Below are 21,728 nucleotides of genomic sequence, written 5' to 3' on the forward strand. Positions count from 1 at the left end.
GAGTGTGCACAAAGCGCCCTCAATGTGGATGAGTCTTTGTTGTTCAGTAACGCATATGAGTAGACACTTTTTACCTTCTCTGTCAATGAATTTGAATAACAATACTTGTCCACTGTAAAGTGCTTTGTGCAAGCTTTCTATCCAATACTACCCCCAAATCAAAGCATTAAAAGTCTCTCTGGTTTTGAATAATAATAATAGTGAAACTCGTTGTCCCTATAAAAACTATATGGAATTTGTAATCTTCACATATCAGCAGTACGCACAGTGTGACAACTGTAGCTATTTATTTGGGATTTTTTTAAGTATTAAAAAAAAATCATTTGCCATCAACTACAAGATCCGTTGGAGGGGTATTGCCCTTTAAACCACTCTAAACATTGCAATGCCCTTTAATTCGCACTGGTACCTGCACTCCAATACGTGTAAGAGAACCAAATATCATAGTTGGGGCCTGTCTACAGCATTTTCAAGATGGCAGCCTCCATCGTTTAAAAAACGTGGATCATTTCGTAAGTCAAAATCCTCGTAAAAGGGCATAAAAATGATAGAGGATCTTCTCCCTCCATCACCGAATTGGTACTGCAGTCAAGCGAGTGACTCGAGTGAGGATGGATTGCTTGCATATGCCACAAGAAGTGCGATCTTTCTACTCGATGCTCGAACCAATCCGCCGAGTTACGCGGGGTGCTTGACCGGGCATTCGGGCCGAGTGGCAGCCGTTAAATTCGGCAGGGAGACCCACGACAGACACCTGTGTGCTACGGCGGGCGATGATGGTTGTGTAAAAGTGTGGGATGTACGAAACAAGGTGGTTGTGAACGAGCATCAGTGTCATAATGAGGTGAGTCATCCCAAAATTATCAAAATGTTTGTTTAAAAAAAAATATTGGAAATTTGATAAAATTCAGAGGAAAGAATGTTACATCCTGACGCTAATTTTTTTTGAAAGATTCCCATATCTGGCCATCACTTTTCACCCTGTGCACAAACCCTATGGGACTGGTCTTAAAATTTCTAAGTGTTTTCTCAGTAAAAATTCAAAATTTGTAACTGCTTAACTAATTTTGACTTTTTAGGACATATTAATATATTATCACTTTCTGGTGGCTGATACTGGTGATAGGTCATTTAAGTGAAAAATAAGTGACGGCCAGATATGGGAATCTTTCCAATTTTTTTGTCACATAATTATTATCTCAATGAAGGTTCGTCATTGCAAATATGTTGAAAAGACATGAATCTGGGACTGAGAAACATTTCCAAAGTTGTTAGAAAATACTTTGAAAAGCACTCGACTCTCTGTTGTGCACAACCAAAGAAGTGGGGTCTGGATAGTACATTCTTAATTCTTTCTAATTCAGAATTATTGGTGCCTTGGGTGTATTGTATCTTCATGCACTAATTTGTACTAATGCATTTAGCATGATGACAGAAGTTGTGTCACTTCTTGCCTTGATGTTTTCTGTATCACGATATTAACGTTATTTGGTTTTTGTGTAGAATAAAGTCACAACAGTCCAATGGTGTGCCTCAACACTGCCAAACAGTCAAGTCATTTCAGGCGATGAGAAGGGCACCCTCGTCTGGTGGAATCATGTCAGTGGCAAGAGTAAGGAATTTACACCAGAAAAACGACACATCTACTGTCTGGCAAGCTGTCCTCACGATGGGACATTTGTAGCTGTTGGGTGAGCCTTGTTTAATATTTCACAGCTTTGTCTACCACTTTGGTACAACAACATTCAAGATTGGAGTAATGTTGCCCATGAAGTTAGTATTGAATTGTAAGAAGCATGGATCCAGATCTGTTGGACTGGCATTCATTTTCTTGTTTCAAAACTAAACTTTTGTTAAAAATCAAAATCCAATTACTAACTTTAACTTGTTACTCAGCTTCTAATTTTTCATTGTCATTACCGTACAAACAGCTACAAGACAGGTCTTGTGCTGATCGTAGACATCAGCGGCAAAGGACAGATCATCCACAGGCTGAGGGGTCATGATGAAGAGGTCCATTCTGTCTGCTGGTCTCCAATACTTGGGGAGGACATTCAGCTCAAGAAACCAACATCGGATGGAGAAACCACCCATACCCAAGGGGTCTCCCCACAGATGCTTCCTGATGGCTCCCTCCCGTCAACCTCATCAACTCCTCCATCTACTCTGAGAGAGCAAGGATGTCTGCTCATTTCAGGGAGCCGAGATCGCACTGTCAGAGTTTGGAACACCACTCAGGGGAAGGCGGTGCTGACCCTGGGGCTTCCCCCGCGGGGAGGGGCGCACCGGACAAGAGACAGGGGTGACGACGGGGGAAAGGCGAGGGTGTGGGTGGGTCTCTGCTGGCCGTCTGACAAACCAAGGGAATTCATTTCAAGTTCTTATGGGTGAGTCAGTGGTACATGCAAAAGAAACATTGTAGGTTTTAGTGAGGAATTTGCAGTGTAGAAAATTAAAGTTTGCAATTCAACAATTCAAGCTATTAGAAGTAGTACTCTGAAGTTTCTATGGTCTGGGTAAAATCTAGACAGTGTCAATTCAACTTGGTTTGCGTTATGCCAGCATGGATCTGAACATTAACGATTTACTTATTCTGAATTGCGTACCCTTTAGTATAATTTTTTTTTGCGTATCAAAACCTCAGTTGAGATGCCACTGAAATGTATCAGTACGGAGGGGCTTCAGGAAGAACAGTGGACAACTCTAAATTAAAAAAAAGAGAAATCAATCTTGAAATATTTTTATCTAAAGTGACAGGTTTTTGCGAATTAAATTTGTTTTGTTTTTGCAGAGGAGATGTTATATTGTGGGACTTGTGCAAACCAGGAAAGCAGAAATGGGAATACTGTGGCATGGATGATGCTGTGTCTCATAGCAGAGTTGTTTTCAACATAACACGCTCTGCACAATCTCCGGATATGTTCATCACTACATCAATGGACAGACAGGTGGTTTTTTTATGTACATTGTACTTACACCAGGCATGGATTAACCCTTACTCCTACAATCAACCATTGTAAAAAAGCAGCGTAATATACTTTCTGCTTAAACTTTCAAGAATCAAGTGCCATGTCAATGGATAGATGCTTGGCTTTACCTCTCTCAACCTTTCAAAAATTCTTCAAAACCTCCTTGATCATTTTTAGGATCAGGGATTAAGAACATAATCTCCTGGGTTTTTCCCCATCATGAATAACAAGCACTGAATCATTGTGGCAGTTATTCCCTTTGTTAACACATTCTGTTTTATAGCTAGGATTTCTTAATCAATAGTGAATCTTTCACCTTTAGAGATGTTTCAAAAAAAAATTTCGGAAGAGAAAATTTACCTGAACTTTGATGTGTCTTGCTCAGATTATATGCTGGAACATGAAGACGCTCAAGGCCGTCTGGTCCATCCCCACCCTAGGGGGATTTGTCTATAGTCTGTCAGCATGCCCGATGGATCCAGGCTGCCTGGCCCTAGGGGTGGGGGACAACATGATCAGGGTGTGGAACACATCATCCCCAGGGAGGGGCAAGACTGTCGGCGTCCTGTGGCAGGGAATCAAGTCCAAAGTCACAGCGGTGGGTTTGAATACTTCTGTTGAAGCGGGTTGTTTAGCCTGCTAAGCTCGGATTATATTTGCTGAACAAAAACTGGTTACCAGTTAAAATACTATGTGATGTGTATTGCTTTGGACTGGTTCTCCGCAGATTTTTGCTCAGCGCAAATGTTTCCTAAGCAGTACTTTTTGTTGTTGTCATTTTCCAGCTATCTTGGCACCCAGAGAGGGACAACTGCCTGGCATATGGCACAGACGATGGACGCGTAGGCATCTACAATACCTTCACACAAGGGTAGGTCAATCTGGCCAGTGGAATTGTTGTAAATGTTTTTAAAATGCCTTCTTTTGACTTTGGAAATAGAAATCATGCTCAGTTATTTCAGATACACAAGGTCTTAGGGTTATGGACAATTTCCCGGTCAAATCCCTTCCAGATGGGAGGCTGGCTTTGACGGCTCATGCTTCCCTTCCCTTTGCCGGGTGTTTTCGCTGTCGGTCTTAAAACCCCTCCAAATCAAAAAGGATGTTTTACTCACCTGCATGTGTTTCTACTAGTGTTTGTAGGCCAGGCTAGTAAACAAACTGATCACTGTAGTGCATCATGTGTACCTAAAAATGTATAATTATTTATTGTTCTTCTTTGTTTGAATTCTAGTAAAGGGCCTAACCTGTCCAGCACATTCCACAAGAAGACAGTCTACTCCCTCAGCTGGGGCCCACAGTGTCCTGCCAAAGGTACAATGTCTATTTTGAGACCATCTTCAGGAATAACTTCCAACTTATTAGTTGTAGAAGCTTTGAGTTAAAATATCTTTGCACCCAAACACGAACAAATGCTCTATCAGATGTTATTTTTATTGAAACACTGACCAAAAGACTCCATTAAACATTCTTCTGTGGTTTTGTTCCCAGAGGGAGTATCTGGCTATTGCCTGTACAGCTGTGGTGGTGATGGCATCATATACCAACATGACCCAAGCAAGCTGGGGGAGGATGCCACAAACCTCAACAGCCTCATACGCTCAGCCAATCAAATTACTGTATGTACTGACTTTTTTTTTGCAGGATATATGCATCATAAGGCTGTCTCCCACTGATTTGTAATTTGTGTCGTCAATACAAATTGTGAATAATTTCTTTCAGTGGGAAAAAAACTGGGATTTTATCTCTTCAAATTTCACAGGACTCAGAATAATTTAGATTTTTGAATGTTACATAGACAAAGGGCTTTAACTTAAAGAAATACCATGCAGAACTTGCTCGCTTATTGTTGAACATGTTTCTTTATGAATTTATTGGGAATATTTCAGTCAGGAATTTTAAGCTTTTTCTTCAGCATGCATTTTAAGAATTTCAATGTGTAATGCAATGCATAACCTCGATTGTGATTTTTTTTTTGATGATGTTGTTTTTGTTTTTCAGTACATGCTGCCTCTTCGCACCGAGGTATCTTGGAGAGATGATGGTCGCGCTGTCGCTATTGGCAACGAGGATGGGTGTGTATTCTAAAGTTCATTGCATCATGTGACTTGTGTTACATAATTGGTACAGCATTCTGTTGCCAGGGGGTGGGGCTGAACTGTTTAGTGCACATATTTTGTACCATTTGGTAAAGTATCAGCTAAGACAAGGAAAAACTTCTTTCTACCTGTCTTGCAGATCTGTTGAGGTCGTGGCATATCCCAGTCTCTTGCTGTTGTGTACTATCAGAGTCCACCACAAGCTCATCAACTGCCTCAAGTGGTATCCAGCTCACAGCCAATCAGGGGACAGTGCTCAGCTTTCCAACCAATCAGCAGGCGTGTTAGAAGATGGCTTGGTTGGCACCGGCCAATCAGGGAAGAGATGGTGGCTGGCCTCGGGCTCCAATGAACCACAAGTGCAAGTACACGATCTGGCATCTGTACTCGGTAAATCAGAAAAAGCACTGTAAAATAATCTTTTAAAAAATGTAAAGAATCTTTCATAAGTTCTTTTTGTTGGATGTTCCTGTTGACTACAGTAAATTCCCACAGATGTTCACCCATTGCGCTTTGTTGTACTGAGCCAGGGAAGTGTAACTTTTAATTTTGATAACAACTGCAATTTTTTTCTGTGTTACTAGGAGGAACTGAGCCAGTTCAGTTGAAGACACCCATCACTGGATCCTTCCGTACTCTGAATGGCCATACACTGAGGATCACAGCGTTGTCATGGAGTCCCCATGGCAATGGACGCCTGGTGTCTGCTTCTTACGACGGCACCGCTCAGGTCAGTGTATGCTTAATTTTCTTTGAAGGGATGAAAGGGATGATAAATAAATGTTAAAAAAGACTAGTTTTAGACTAGATTAAATGTTACCAGTGTGGTGAGCAGTATTTAAAAGATGGTTAATTGTGAGTTGAGGCGTTGTTTAGTGAAGAGTACAACTTCACAGAAGTAAGTGAATATGATATGTGAAGTGGCTATCTCTAAAAGAGAAGTGCTTTTGAAATGAATCAGAGGTGTTAATTTAATGTTTCTCTTAGTAAGTTTTCATACTGAAACTTTGAACTTGCTTGAGCAAGTTTTGTCGGTGTTTACATGATGTACAATAAGGTTCCATTAGTGATACATGTTGCTTCTCTGTGCATGGGTTGTAACAGAGTCAATCACACGTCAGGTAACAAGCTACAGTTCATATGAATATCCGGTAATTTGTGATGACCTGTGACCGACTCAGTTACAATTTTGCTCTGCGCAACACTGTGAAGCTTGTTAGACTTTGCGCTGGTCATTTGTTTTGTCCCTCTCGTTTCCCAAAAGGTGTGGGATGTGCTGAAGGGAGAGCCCATTGCCAATTTCCGGAGTCACTTCGGTCGCCTGTTCTCAGTCCTGTGGAGTATCCTAGACCCTGATGTCATCTTCTCAGGTGGAGAAGACTTCTGTCTGTTGAAATGGAGGGTGTCTCAAGTTCAGCACACCAGACCGCCCACCCGTAAGCATAACATATTAACATATACAGTTGTTTATGTTGTTGACATATACACTTACTTGAAATATAATGTATATTTCACTGAAAGTTCTAAATCAGCTTACTTTCTTGTTGAAACATTGTAAAATTGTTAAAATATATTTTTTTGGTGGAATACTCTTATCATATATGTGATGCCATCAAGCTACATGAGTCGTTTGTCGGGAATTTTCATTTGGAGATACAGGCCAAAATAGGGCCGCTTCATCACATCACTTCAACACATCTCTTGGTGTTCCAACTTCCATAATTTTTGAACTAAAGATGGTATCAGCATGCAGTTTTCACAGCAGTAATGCTAAGATTGTGCTCTTTTCAAATCTGTAATTAAAAAAATTTGACCGGGGTCGACAAACATTTAGCTTGATCGCATCACATATGTAGACTTGTGTTAAAGTGCTAAACCTATATAGTGCCAAATAGCATGTAGTGTAACAAGTATATTGAACATTTTAAGAATTATTTTGTCTCCATATATATATGTCAAGTAACCAGCAGTCAAATGTGTTTCTGAAACAAGTGTTTCAAAAACCTACAGCTATTTTTTAGAATTAATGGTATTTTGTTTAAAATTGATTAGATAACTCAGTAAACGTTCTGAATGGCTATTGCAGACAAAAGGAATACAGCGGCAGTAATGCACCGCAGCGGGAAGAGCAAAACGGCGTCATCTGCGAAGAACAAGAAGAAAGCAAAATCAATCAAGGACACATCCAGTGTAGGCAGCACGCCTCCAATGTCCTCCACCCCAGAGCCAGCAATGAATAAAGATGCCCCACCCATCCCTGAGGGACCTCCCCCTGACGGATCCATTCTGGACACACCAGTAGATGTGTCGGAACTGCAGCGGCTTCTGGAGGAAAAGAGACTTGAGATGCTGCAACTGGCGTCGACCGAGGCCCCAGCAAATGAAGAGCAGACAGTGACTGTGACGAACAAGGAGACTCTCGTGGAAGAGGCAGTTCTGGAACAGGATGCCAGAGAAGTTGATAAAACTGGGGGGAAAGGAGGGGGAGGAGACAAAGAAGTGGGCGTGGTAACTGAAGCCCAGGCAACAGATGCCCCTGATGTCACATATAAGAAAGGTGCAGTATTTATCAATATGATTGAGTCTTAATACATTATCATGAAGTTATCCACATCTAGCTGTGGCACACATTACAAATTTTAGTAGAAGTCATGTCCTCGAAGGTCATTACGAGTTCTGAAGTCATCATAAGTAGTTGACAAACTGTTTTCAATTAGCCATGATTGTTCATCCCCTGTCACTTGGACCTTACTTGTAATTTGACTTTAGATGGACTTAACTTCAAATCTGGCAAGGTTTAGTTCCAATATTTCAGGCTGTTGGGAAAGGAATTTAAGAAGATCTTCACAGTTTTGTACAAACTATATTTTTGATCAAAATGCAAGAAAAATGCCCCAATTTAACAGGTGAAAGGAACTGTAAAATAAACTGTTTTTACAAAATCAAATTGCAGATGGCCGTCGGAAGAAGAAACACAAGTCCTTATTTCCTCTCAGTCGGAGTCAGGATAACAGAGGCAAGTTGTATCATCTGGAGGACTGCGTCACTCTTGCACAGCATAAATACGGTAAAAATTTTGATAAGATTTTTTATTAGTATTAAAGTAATTTTTGATATTTCCCCAATCTGTTTACCATTACACTGTGCTAAATGTTTCCAAACCTACAAGTATGTCGTATTGGAATTGTGTAAAAAAAAACAGAATAATAACGGTGTCTGAGCAACATTGCTACTGGTTCCTTGTCTAATTAAAACCCATCTAATTAAAACGTAGAAAATCATTTTAATCTTTTTGTTCATTTTATTTGCAGTGTACTATGTACATAACATTTAATTCCTCGACAGGTACAGATAAGGTTGCCGGACCACCGACTACATCCCATCCAGCTGTGGGAGATCAAGTCTTTTCAGCAGGGGCCATGGAGGCTGGACCATCTGCTAGACTCCATCCAGGAGTGGGAGATGGCGTCCACCTTGGCCTGTTTGCTGACAGGAGGGCGGCCTATGCCATGTTCAGAGAGGAAGGTTTGTACAAGATGATAGCTCTATTTGTGATCTTCCATTTGTGATCTTCCAATTTTAATTCCATTAATCTTTTTGTAAAACCAACAGGAAAAAAATGAAATTAGTAAAGTCTGAAAACCTTATGATTTCTCTTGTTCATTTTTTCCCCAGGCACATATCACAATGAAGCCGGTAACCGAGACCAGAGCCAGCATCTGGACATGTGGAAGGGGAATTTAGCTGGCGCCCTAGCTCGCGCCACAGAATGCAATCAACTCAGTAGCTTTCTTGTTGCCATGGCGCCTTTAGGTAAAAGAAATTAATTGTCATATATGTTAAAACAAAATGGTTGAAGTTTAGGGTAAAGTTGTCCATTTAAGGACTGAAATAAATCTTAAAAAATAACCCTCCCACACTCACACGCATCCCTGTTTACATCATGTTACAATTCCGTCCACTTCCAACCTATCCCAATACTGTTCCATACAATAAACTGGCACTTTTGTGGTTGTGTTCAATTTAACAAAAAATCAGTTTGCATTTTTGTTCTTTTTTTTCTCTTTTTCTTGGGAAAATCAGGAAACTGCATGAGACTCATTAGGCATTGCAAAATACAACCAGTTGGTTGTTTTAGTGGTGAGAACCTGAACGTTTGATTCAGATGTGGCAAAAAAAATCAAGCAGGTGACCACAACTTTATTTAGTATAAGAGTGGCATTTACATTAACTTTTTACAAGGTGGATATGATGTTTGGCTGGAGACTACTGAGGCTTATGCCAGACAGCTGGAACGAAGCGAAGACTACACAGGGGCTGCTACCTACTACCTGGCATGCCACAAGATACACAAGGCAATCGCTGTGCTGCGAGACAACAGACTGTTCAGGTAAGCATTAATGGCAATTTCACTGTGTCACCATTATAGTTAATCAGATGGTTTATTGTGGGAGTCAGTTTTGTGCAGTGGTACTTTTTTGCCACCTTTCGCCTGTGTGACCCCGATTCAAATCTTGTACAGAATGACATTAAAATTTGGTTTTCGGTCCTTACATGACTCTGTGTGCTTTCTGCAGATTTGATATCTGAGGATTTGCTCTCAATTCTACAAATCAACATATCTTAAGTATCCTCTTGTTGAGGGGTTCTTTAGGCCTACAAACTGGGGAGTCAGGTTGGTGTAGCGGTACTTTCCTCGCCTTCCACCGCTGTGACCCGGGTTCGAATCCAGCCTGGGCCAACATGTTGATTGGGTTTTTAGTCCCTACCTGATTCGGTGTGTTTTCCCCATAATATACTTCAAGGGATTTCCTCCCACCTCTAAACTGTAATTTTTTCTTATTGTCTCCTCTCTAACTTCTTCAGACTGGCGAGCTTCAGTGCCTAGGGTGCTTTTGAGGACTCCTTGGTTTCATTACCAGAAATAAATAACAACGATGGTCATTTTGAAAAAAACAACACTGCCAAGAGCAGTTTTGAGGAATCATCGGTTTTACATCCAGAAATGGTTTCTGAGTCAAGTCATGTCTTATTGGTTCATCACAAAGAAGCATGCTGGCAAAGTCTTAACCAGAGACAGGCTATTTTTTTATTTCAGAAAAAAAAATTATGAAGTCAGCAAGCAAAGTTATCAAGTCATGTTCTTCAGTGTCTAAAGTTTGGAATGTTAAATCGGTGTCTGGTTGTCAATCTTTCTTGTTGCATATCTTATTTTCACAGAGAAGTAGTAGCTTTGGCATCTGTGAGGCTATCACCATTCGATCCTGCCTTCACTGAGGTCTACAAAGCCTGGGCTAGTCACTTGGAAGCTGAAGGAAGCTATGGCCAGGCTGCAAAGTGGTAAGAGCCAGGCTAAGGGCGTGTCCTAATCACTTGACTACGACTTGCAATTACACTTGCACCTATGGAAGCAAACTTTTTGTTAAGTTGTGTCCGAATTGCAATTGGCTACGGCTAGATTATACACACACTTATGGAAACGGCTTTACTTTACATAAAAAGTGGAGAGCTTCATTTTATCATCTCAATCTGTTTTTTTTTTTTCTGTTCAGTTATCTGACAATCAACCAACCGGCTGATGCGGTGATGCTTCTGGCCAGAAAGAGTGACATCCCGTCTCTCGCTGCTGCTCTGCGTGTGTCGTGCATCACTGACCAAGGGAGCCTGACTAGTGGCCTGATGGTCCGATATTTGCATGAATGTCTCATGGCCAGTGATTGGCTAGAAGCGCAGGGGCTGTTAGCCAATCACAGAAGTGTTTTGGTAAGATCACAACTAGTACTAATTTGAAAGTTCACTTTTTACATTTTAAAAAAGGCGTCTGGCTGACTTGATAAAGCTGGTTAAATTGTTTTGTTTGTTGTTGTTGTTTTTAACAGTCTGGTAGCCTTGTCGCAGCTGTGCATGAAGTCATTGTCACCACACTAACATACCAGAAGCTCATACCAGACGATCTGTTTACTGAGGCAAAGACCAATACATGCATACAAGAGGTGTTCCAAGATGAGACGCACAGTAAGTATTTGAAGAGATTGGTTCCAAAAATGCAATAAACGCCATTTTCCTTTTAGAATCCTGGCCTCTTCTGGTTGCCCAAAGTCAGTTTCGATGGCTGTTTTCGTAGTTAAACACAATTTAAGAAATCTGCAAAATTAAGGCGGCCTGACGTTCCGATCTTTACAAAATTTTCTTCAGAGGCAAAATGACAGAGGTACAAGAAACAAACATGTGTGTCCTTGCATGTTTAGAAAGTCAGATTGCCTTAATTTTTTTGATAATTTGTATATTGCTGCAGTCAGAAAGCCGTTTGCAGCAGTCTTATTCACTTTCACAATTTATTAATACGATAAAGTGAAAATCTAGTTTAGAATCAGCTGTTATAATGTGTCTGGTCTATAAGTTTTCATAACCGTGCCACTGTTTTACTTTTTGTTCAAATGTATTAATCGCATTTTGGATATGAACTCTGCACTGTTCAAATGTGCAAGACATGAATTTGGTTGAAATATGCAGTATGAACACTTGTCAAACACAATTGGGTGCGACTGTACACATGCAAATGTGTGTGCACGAGATAATCTCCTGTACATTTTATTTATATTTTGTAGTTATAGACGGCTTGTCTGAATGGGCCACCCCTCTTTCCAACCAAGCTACGCTCCTCGTATCTGCTGTGCGACAGTGGTTCCTGCGATGTGGTTTGGATCAAACGGATACAGATTTTGTGCATTGCCTTTATGACGAAGTCCGTAATGTTCAACAACGAAACACCCAACATTTGCCAACAAAACAGGTATGAAACCAGGGGACAACTTTCAGATTTCATGTTAAACAGTTACATTTGGTAAGCACTTACAATATTTACTGAGTAAAAAGAGATCACTTACCAAAATGTCGTGAGACATATTCTACTTGTGAGTGGTTTATGTTCAAGTAAATGTTATTCATCAATTTAGATATTTCTGATTGTTCAATTGTTCAATTTGAGAAAATGGCATTTCAAAATCCTGCAGTTGTGTTACAGTGAATGCACAGTTAAGTCATAAAAACGGGATGAAATAGGTTTTAAAGATGTTGACAGAACAAAAAAAATTGGAGAACAACAATTGGAGAAAGGTAGCACAGGACCTACAGCTTAAGATTCGCCTGAAAACAAAAAATCAACAACCCCTTTAAATTTTGGTTTTGGTCCACTGTACTGTAAAATGGTAATTTCTGCCTTGAAGCTCAATTTCGTGGTGACAGGTCACATATACTCGCTACGGCAATTTGCACAATCACAGTGACTAACTGCTGGTTACTTTTTTTTGGTTTGATATTTCAGCTCCTCATCGAGATAGCATTTGAGTTGACCCTGGGTCAGCTGTTGTGCCTCATCCCCGGTGTTTCCGATGAGGCAGTTCCTCATTGGCTGCTAGCCGTCCTCATGTGCCATGATGTTGCAGACATGGACATTGCGCGAGGGGTGCTGGCGTTGGTGCTGCCTGACGGTAAGGCCTGGTTCGCAGGTCTTGTCTTAGAAATGTGAAAGTTCCAGAATAATTTTGTCTAGACTTCCCAATCGTGTGTGTATTCCTTTGACTAGACTAATTGTCTCCTTGCGTTACCTGAGTAAAAAATCAACAATTTCTGACCTAAGTATATGATCCTTGCAATTTATATGATAACATTAGCTGTGAACACTTTACAACTATTTACTGCAGAAGTTTTTAATGTTTTAAATGGGTTTTCCCAATGGTGATGAAAATTGTTTTAATGTTTGCTTTTTGTATAGTGATAAACCAAAGAAAACAAGTTTCCAGTTACAGGGTTTTGTTTGCCTTACTAATAAAGAATTCCTCTCATTTGTTAAAAAAAACTGAGTGGATTGAATCCAGTTTAAATGTTTCAAAACCAACACTACTTTTTTTTGTCTGTGTCAGGTATTCAATCAATCCAGACGCTACAACAGAGTCCTACTGTCAGCAGTCTGCGTGCACACTATCTCTTCACTGTGCTGTATCACCTGTGGTGGGAGGTTGGGAACTATACATCACTCTCGGAAAATACTAGACAATTGAGCAAAGACAATCCATCAAGAGACTGCCAACTAGGAATGGATACAAACAATGACGTAACCGCCCTGTCTGCTTGTAAAGAATCACTGAAATCACATTCAGATACAGGTGACGTCACTGTATCATCAGAGGTGGTGACTGAAGGTGATTTGGGATTGGCAAAAAATTCTGGTCAAGCTACTGCAGACTCTGGGCTGATAAATGGAACATTGCAAGCTACATCCAACCACAATGATCTATGCACAGAGGGGACAGAGAACCCAAACCAGAGTGTGAATTTGTGCACTGCCAGTGCTGACGGCGAAATCGGTTCTCAGATTTCGCCACCTTCGCATCTACTAGGCAGTGGCCAAACGTTCAGTGCAACGAGCACATCATTAGAAGACACACTGTGTTCAAAACTGATTTTGATTTCTCAGTGTCTGCTCTCGGAGCCCCACGCCAAACTGAGGAGCCTGAGGGGCAGACTTAGATGTATCCAGACGGCGGTTGGGAAACTGGTGGCCCAGCACGCCAGGAAAGAACAGGAGGGGGTGCCTGCTGCTTGCCAGGACCAGGAGGGCTCTGCATGCAGGTCCAACCGTGAGGCTGATTTTGACACTAGTGCCCATGAGAAGAACGGTTCATCAGACCCAGTTGCCAGCCCTGGTCATGCGGCCGTGCCAAAGGAACATTCTGTGGCTCTCTGTAAACCCGACTCGAACAAAATTGTTACTGATAACACAAGCAGTGGTGGAATAGATGGAGACTCATCACTGTCCCTCAAACCCAAAGAGGCAGACACCATTGCCTCATCTGGTGAGGCAGGAGGGACCTCAGATGAAGCCCTCGCAACCACAGCAAAACAGCTCCAGACAAACTTGAAAAGTTCTTCGGTAGAAACTCCTTCGGCAGTGGAGGTCATGTCAGAAGTCTGTCTGCCCAGTGACTGGGAAGAAATGATGGCCGACATCAAGTATTCGCATCCCGCCGTGACGTACGCTGTGCTGTTGCAGGAGCAACAACGCCTAATGGAGGAAGTGGATAAACTTGGCAATGTTACCAAGATTCAACAATGTTTATATTACAAGGTAAATTTTATGTCTTGAATAGCCTGTAATTGATAAATGTGTCTTCAACTTCGGCAAACAAATTGAGGAAACTAGATCTCATGTACAAAATACGGTGTTAAATCTTAACTTTTTGGGTGGCTGCAAGATTTAACACCGTATTTGATTTTGGTCAAATTTGATTTTTAACCTGTCATGACACTTTTGTAAAGATTTCCGAGAGACTTTCCGGCTTCAAGAAATGTTTCACGTTTTCACACCAGACTTTCAAGTGCTGTAACGTAACTGCCGTGGTGAACAATACAATAATCCTACATGTTAAGTTGTGTTGCCTAAAAATGTAATAAATGCCGAAGATTTGTGAGAATTTAAAGCTAACTTTTGGTGTCATTGATGAACAGGATCAGAGTCCATTCCCCGACACAATGGAATCTGCCATGGTACTCCTGCACGTCTGTCGTGCAGCACGCCGCAAGATGAAAGTCTCCGAGACGGATCAGACTAAGCTACAGAAACTTGAAAAGGAAGCCGCGATGTGGGGACTGAAGCACAGCTGGCTGACCGATCAAAGGAAGTTGTTCAGTAAGAAACTCGCCAAATTGGATTACTGACTGAAATAATCGTACCTGCAAGTTTGAAGTTTGACAAATAAGGCAAGCCTCCTTAAGCTAGTCCAAGAGTGCACAAAGTTCTACTCAATTGATTCAGCATGGCTATTCACTTGAAATCTTTTCATGCATGTGGCCTAATAATAATGTGGTGATTATGTAGCGCTTTACACCTAAGGTTTCAAAGCCCTTCACAATTATTATCCCTGTTCTGCAGCAGCTCGAGATCAGTGCAATCTGGGCCCAATTTGACGGCGCTGCTAAGCACAAAAATTTGCTTAGCACAAAAATAGTCTGGCTTATAAAAGCTGGTTACCAGCCAAAACTCCACGTGATGTATATTGCTCGTGATTAGTATTCAGATGTTGTTTGGTTAGCATGAAAATTACATGGAGTTTTGGCTGATAACCTGCTTTTATATACCAGACTTTTTTATGCTAAGCAAGTTTTTGTGCTTAGCAGTGCCGTGAAATTGGGCCCTGGTCTCTACCTTCACAGGTATCCATTTACACTCCTGGTTGGAGACAGGCAATTGTGGTACAGAGTCTTGCCCAAGAACACAACCACCATTTTCCCTGTAAGGGGTTCGAACTTACGTACCACAGCACGAGTTGAACACCGTAACCATTGGGCCACAGCACCTACAAAATGGGCCAGACGTAGCCCATTCATTGGCATTACAGGGTAATCTTATTCAAACTGTTTGGTCAAGGTGGGACTTGCTCCCCCCCCCCCACCAAAAATATTCTGCCCCCCAAAAAATCAGTTGCAGATGCAAGCTAGTGAAAGTACACGTTTTAAGTCTCTCATCAGCAACAAGGCCGATTTACTGCATGAAGAAGTTTGGAAATACCCGATTTTCTTTTTCAAAAGACAAGATTCAGAACCACATTACACACAGCATTAAACTGATATAAAACGTAGCATGATGCTTCTTTATTTGTATTCAAATCTAATGCCAGTGAATCTAATAGCACAAGTTACACTGGACACCATGATTTAAACTTTTGTTAGATAAAGAAGAATTTATTTTGAAAACATTTAAAGAAAATTTACAGAAAATTTTTTGAAAACAAGAACAAGAAAAGACATCTTTTTCATTTGTTTCTTCATCAGTAACCTCACAATAGTAAATCAAGGTTTCACAAGTATGTAATGTAGAAAAACAATGTCGGAACTTTTATCAAAATAAATGGTAATGTTTAACAACACATTCTTTATTCTACTTTTTGGCATAATTATTACCTGTGTTTTCACGCATTTTTTTTATGAATGCAAAATGGAACTTTTCCCATTATTTTTTTATATTACAGAATATACAATGACATTTTCAAGACTTGAGTTTATTTGTATACTCGGTGACTATCAAAGAATGTATAGGTTCCATAATTTATATTCTTTTCATAAATAAAAGTTGTTGATAAAGCGGTCATCATGATTTATCAATAAGATTTGTTTTTGTCTTATAGTTATTAGAAAGGTACATATAATCTTAAATGACTTCTTGGTTTAGAGCTGAAAATTGAGGTAAAAAAGCAACAAGAATAGACTTATGTTCAATAAAGAGCCAAAATATATATTTTTAAAGTGTCAACGGCAACTGGGTACAGTGTAAGCTTCGTTTCGCGAACTATCATTAGAAACTGTAGCAAATTTCACAACAACAAAATATCCTTGACTTGGTCAAACGGGGCTGCAAATTATAAGCAACCGAACCAGGACCCGATTTTCATACAATTTCTTAAAAGAAAAGTTTGCAAAACGCAGGATTGGAAATTCATAGTAGAAAGGTTTAAAACCAGCCAAAAAAATCACGCAATATGTATAACTTGTGTCTGTTTATTAGACAAGTTTCTTGTTGAGCACATCAATTATTTTATGCACCTTTATCTGCTTATTTCTTATACACATTTCATCATTCAAATTTTCTTAAGAAATAAAACATTCTGTGTAAGCTTTGGTATATCCTGTTCTCACAGAGACATTAAATGCTAGTAGTACATGTCTTTTAAAAGGGGAAATGCATGTCAGCTATGTACATCGGTGAGATAAAAATAAAACCATTATTCAATCATGAACTGAGTAAGCACTTTTAGATATGTTGGTGTCAAAATCAAACTAACTCTGACAAAATCTTGAACCCGAACACTGCCACCAACAGATAGCCTGACCAATTTCATAGCTCCCAATTTCTCAGACATTTTGGTTTAAAGAACCCGAGCCTCAATTGACTTGGGGGAACACAAAACTTGTAGCAAACTTAAGTAAATCCCAAAGGAAAACTCCTGCATGGCTACTTATTCAGCAAAATGATCGAGCACTGACAGGTTATGATCCATTCATGACCTGCATCCGATTTCATGAAACAGTGCGTAACTTACGCAACAAAATTATTGCGCAGCTATGCAATAAACTTGCAATCGATTTCACAAAACTTGGCGTAGCTGCGCAATGTTTTAAATAATCTGAACATCTTGGACCAGGATAACAGCATTTACGAGGGCAATTTGTGTATAATTTTGTTCGCTCACGATGCAGTCGTTGAATTACCTCTGCCCATCATTTTGAATGTAGGTTTGTCTGAATCATACCGCAACTCTAAAAATGTTGCCGTAAGTAAAATAGCAATTCATTTACTTCAAACACAGCTAGCTGTGAGTGTATTGTATCAACCATGATATGTTGTGTAATGCCAGGCTCCACGACGATCACGACTTGTTGCTAAAATAGGTCATTTTCAGTCGCTATGCCACAACTTACGCCACATAAAATGATTGCGCAAGTAACGCCATAATCAGTTGCGCATTTGTGGACTTGCTCACTATGAAACTTTCGTGAAATTGTCATAGCTGAAATGTTGCGCAGCATGAAATGTTGTGCAACTTACGCCATAAATTGTGGCGCAAGTGGACTTACGCCTTTGCGTAAAGTTTCGTGAAATCGGCTGCTGGCCTGGCAAAGGGGTCAGTTTTACAATTTTGTCAAATTTAATTTACAATTTATACCAGTACTGAAACCGTCCAAGGGCCAATGTATCTGAGCACAGAAAATATTTGCTTAGCAGAAATGGGTTACCAGCTAAAATGCTGTGGGATTGGAATTTGCTTGTAACTGGTTCTCGGCTAGCTTTCGCTAAAGTACTTAAATCTGCTATTAAAGCAATATTTCTGTTTGGCAATTCCACGGAATTCAGCCCAGGAGTTGGAATTAAGGTTGCCTAGGTGGCCAATATGTTAATTTATAACAACATAACTCCTGAACTTTATCCGGTGGCCTCATGCTCACTTCTTGCATCAGTCAAATTTTTTTCGTTGCTCAACTTGATTAACCGATAACCTGATTGTCCCTCATTGCATATACAGTGAATCGGTTGGTACTCTGCTCTTATCCAATCTTTTTTTCCACCCACTGGATTCGATTTTGAACGAGTCTGTCCATTTTTGTTTTACCTGTCGCTCCAGGAAAGCTTGGATTCCTGCAGGATTTGATGTCATAAGTACTGGTCAATGTACTACAGAGACAGAAAAAAGACAGAAGGGGAAAAGCTGATGAGCAGGAGGAATTTGAAAACTGCATGATTGTCATCAATCTTATAATGCCGAGTTGTAAACAAATTAAAACTGCTTTTTAATCTCTTTTTAGAAGTGTCAGTGTGGGTTGAACGCTGGCAGTAATAGCACTGAAATGTCTTTCAGTATTTAGTGAGTTGTCCGCTACCAAAAAGAAATGGATTTCCAGTGTACCAACCGATTCTGTTCTGCCAGATACGTAGATGTACATTTTACTTAACAAGTAGATGATCAGCCTAAGACAATGCTAAATAGAAGTGTAAATTGTATCAGCAGAATTGACATATCTTCAGAACTAAACACACAATCAACTTATGAATATAGGGACATATCTTCAGAACTAAACACACAATCAACTTATGAATATAGGTTTAGATAACAAGTTTATTTTGTAAGGACCAAGCTTAGGTACACAAGGACGTTTTAAAAAGCAACTTTTGGAACTTCGGTGGAAGAAAATACCAACTTGGGACAGTATATGGGAATCCCCCTCAAAACAGTGTAAGGAATAAACATTCGCTGGTCATTTTCTTCCTGGATTGCGTCATGTACCAGTTTCCTGTAAATCTGCCTTGTGTGACACATCCCTAATCAAGTACAAGACTTCCATGAGGGATGTGTCTGTCCTAATGTCCACCTAAGCAGGCTCATATAGTAAGGCTTGCTGCGATTAAGGGTCAAAGCTTGGCCCTCCTCCAGAGTAGTTGCCAGTAATCTCCGCCCCACTGAAGTCAAAGCCAGGATTCTGCCACAAGTCAAAATGGTATTTTCAACATTAACAAACATAAACTGCACATGCCACTATTGATGAGTTTTTTTTCTTCAATAAGTTGACCCAACTATCCAAGATATTTTTTTTTAATGTCGAAGAATTATAACACCAACTTACTAATAAATGCTTGGGTCACTGAAGGAAATGGATTTTCTGCTTTGGAGTAGAATATCAAGAAAAACAAGTGCGTTCTAGCTGTAAGCTGTTTAGATTCAGCAAACTTTTGGGGTGGGGTTGGGGGTGGGGTGGGGTTGGGGGTGGGGGGGGGGTTAGGGGTTGGGGATGGTATTGGTTTTTCCTTTTCTGGGGGGAGGGGGGTATAAACTTGTTGGTTCTACTGTACCTCATGTTGGAATCTTTGCAGGGTGAGTTTCTTCTCCATCTGGTCGTAGGTGAAGGGGTCGGCCGTGTACTGGTCTTTCAGCAAGCTGCGCCAGCAGTTCTCGGCTGACCGCCGGGACTTGGTCAGGACTATCTGGACTAGTTTGTTGTCCACTGTGCAATAACAAAGTAATTAAAAAAAAAGACTGGTTGACGACAATGCCTCAAGGGTAAAATTCCATTTGTTCAACTACATTGGGCCTGATTTGTTTAATGGTATAAAAATTGATTTTTTTTTGCTTGAAGAAAATAAGAGTTTTAACTCCACTAAGGTAGATCGTCAATTTGAGTTCACGCGAGAGGGGACATTGAGGGCATCTATCCTTACCAAGTGTCCAGGTGCACTCATCTGATATAACAGCTTCGTGGAGTTCACCCTGGAAGCAAAAAAACCCCAAAACACACAGAAACTGCAATATAATCAGCATTTGGTTAAAGGACCCATGACATGTCATTTACTTGGGAACATAAAACATTCTACTCCTCTTAAATGTATCAAAACCATTTGACACCTCTTTTTGGTTAATCTTTAAAAGTGCACTTCTTTAAACACTTTTAACAAATTCCATGCACTTGTTTGCTGTGATGTCATTTCAGGAAGACACTGTTCAGTTTAGGGGTTTTCTGTTTAAAGTGTGAGACCAAAATGTGCTCATTGAAAACACTTGTGAACAAAACTTTGGTCATTGGCCTTCTGTCATCATATACTGAAACAACAATGAATCACCAAAGAAAAGAAAATTCACAAGAGCAAAATATTCTAAATTCTGGCAAATTTTGGTGCTGAAATAGCTGTAACATTGCATGGGACCTTTGACAGCTCTTCAATATGTCCAATTCACATTTCTGCACACTTTCAAAATAGCTCAGTACAACTCCCTGTTTCGAGTATGTTAGGCCCCGACTATAGCAGGGGACCCAACTATAGTTGGAACAGTCTCTTACAATAGTTGGCGTGATCCCAACCATAGTAAGAACTTCCTCAATTATAGTTGGGACTGTTCCAACTATAGTTGGGACTATTGTTATAGTTAGGGTGCAACACCTACACACCTTAAAGACAACTTCGCCTCTGACTGTGCAGCTCAGCTGTTTGGGGGCAAAGGTCACCGTCACCATCTTGCCCTTTGTACCCTCCGGCACGGTCACCTCGATGAACACTTCCTCCATAGTCTGGTACCACTGACCCCAGGGGGTCTGGCAGGGAACGATGCCGCTCTTCTCATCAAAGTGTGCCATGGTGATGCACCATCTTCGTGTGTCTGTGGGAAACGTTCTGGTCAACTGATGCTGAATTCAAACAACAAATGGGAGCAACGAAGAAGAAAAATAATTTAAGGTTAACCCTAACACAGTCCTGAATCCTCACATTTCAATAGGATTTTGGACACTTACTAGGGAGGTAGGGTAGTAAGTTACAAAACATTTAGTCTCAGAAACCCAAAGACAGGGGTCAAACTGAGCAAAAGCTACAACTTAAACCATTTTTTAGAGTCAATCTGGAAAGCCTATACATTGGGGCGGAGTGACGACAGTTTTTGTCAGTTGCTATGTGTTACCATTCAGCACTCCAGACTCAAGAAGCATAAAGTTTCAAAAACATAGGTCTGGGAGCTAGATAAGCCAATGTAAAAAATTCCTGAAGGTCCGCGCCCACCTGCCAACCCCCCCCCCCCCCCACCCAGCCCCCCCCCCCATTTTTGATAAGCTAGATCCGCCCCTGTTGTTCCAATGTAAACAAACAATAATATATGGATTGGTGATCACTTTTCCTCAATTGGTGAGTGCAACAATCCATCCAACAAAATCAATGCCTGCCTTACAAAAAAACGTCAGTAAATCACAAAAAAATGTTTAAAATTATGTGAAATTTTGATGATCGGCTCACTTCTGAACGCTATACTATAGTAATTAGTATCAGTTTGTTTACTTCAGCGCACTTACATGACTTGCAAGTTGCATGGATATCCAAAAGTGCAAAGCGCGGGTAAATGCATTGCGCCCTCAAGTGTTGCAGCTTTCTTCGCCGTATTTTCGTATCAGTTCTGATTGGTCAAATATAATAATAATAACATCGTTATTATGGTAAAAGACATCATACAAATCCATTTTAATAATTTTTATTTAACATAAATAGACTAATGGATTTGTAAAAAGAAAAAATTGCCTGTTTATAAAAATATTGTTCGTATAATTTAACTACTTTCGGAGATGTACTCACTTT

The 21,728-nt window shown here is 40.4% G+C and overlaps 2 protein-coding genes across 4 annotated transcripts; one reads left to right on the forward strand and one right to left on the reverse strand.

Moving 5' to 3' along the window:
• The first annotated feature begins 436 nt into the window (after positions 1-436).
• Positions 437-15,002, forward strand: LOC119728241 (gem-associated protein 5-like). Its single transcript, XM_038200396.1, has 24 exons — positions 437-844; positions 1,504-1,691; positions 1,932-2,387; positions 2,792-2,948; positions 3,355-3,567; positions 3,755-3,840; positions 4,204-4,283; positions 4,461-4,588; positions 4,971-5,044; positions 5,208-5,458; positions 5,653-5,798; positions 6,333-6,504; positions 7,155-7,625; positions 8,022-8,135; positions 8,414-8,593; positions 8,744-8,881; positions 9,311-9,458; positions 10,289-10,408; positions 10,621-10,831; positions 10,948-11,083; positions 11,677-11,861; positions 12,393-12,558; positions 12,991-14,162; positions 14,576-15,002. The coding sequence occupies exons 1-24, from the start codon at positions 545-547 to the stop codon at positions 14,783-14,785; spliced, it is 5,502 nt and encodes a 1,833-aa protein (XP_038056324.1). The 5' UTR covers positions 437-544; the 3' UTR covers positions 14,786-15,002.
• Positions 15,003-15,685: 683 nt separating this feature from the next.
• Positions 15,686-21,549, reverse strand: LOC119728319 (nudC domain-containing protein 2-like). 3 transcript variants are annotated; one of them, XM_038200513.1, is made up of 5 exons: positions 21,449-21,549; positions 20,558-20,794; positions 19,833-19,881; positions 19,467-19,618; positions 15,686-18,293 (listed from the first exon to the last, which is right to left on the reverse strand). In XM_038200513.1, exons 1-5 carry the CDS (start codon positions 21,464-21,466, stop codon positions 18,273-18,275), a joined length of 477 nt encoding a protein of 158 aa, XP_038056441.1. In that variant the 5' UTR covers positions 21,467-21,549; the 3' UTR covers positions 15,686-18,272. The 3 variants fall into 3 exon arrangements, with proteins under 3 accessions (XP_038056441.1, XP_038056440.1, XP_038056442.1); XM_038200512.1 differs by having other exon boundaries at positions 15,686-19,096; XM_038200514.1 differs by having other exon boundaries at positions 15,686-19,096; positions 20,558-20,805; positions 21,449-21,530.
• Between the last annotated feature and the right edge of the window lie 179 nt (positions 21,550-21,728).

Source organism: Patiria miniata, unplaced genomic scaffold (assembly GCF_015706575.1).
Source record: "Patiria miniata isolate m_02_andy unplaced genomic scaffold, ASM1570657v1 HiC_scaffold_20, whole genome shotgun sequence".
Lineage (NCBI taxonomy): Eukaryota > Metazoa > Echinodermata > Asteroidea > Valvatida > Asterinidae > Patiria > Patiria miniata.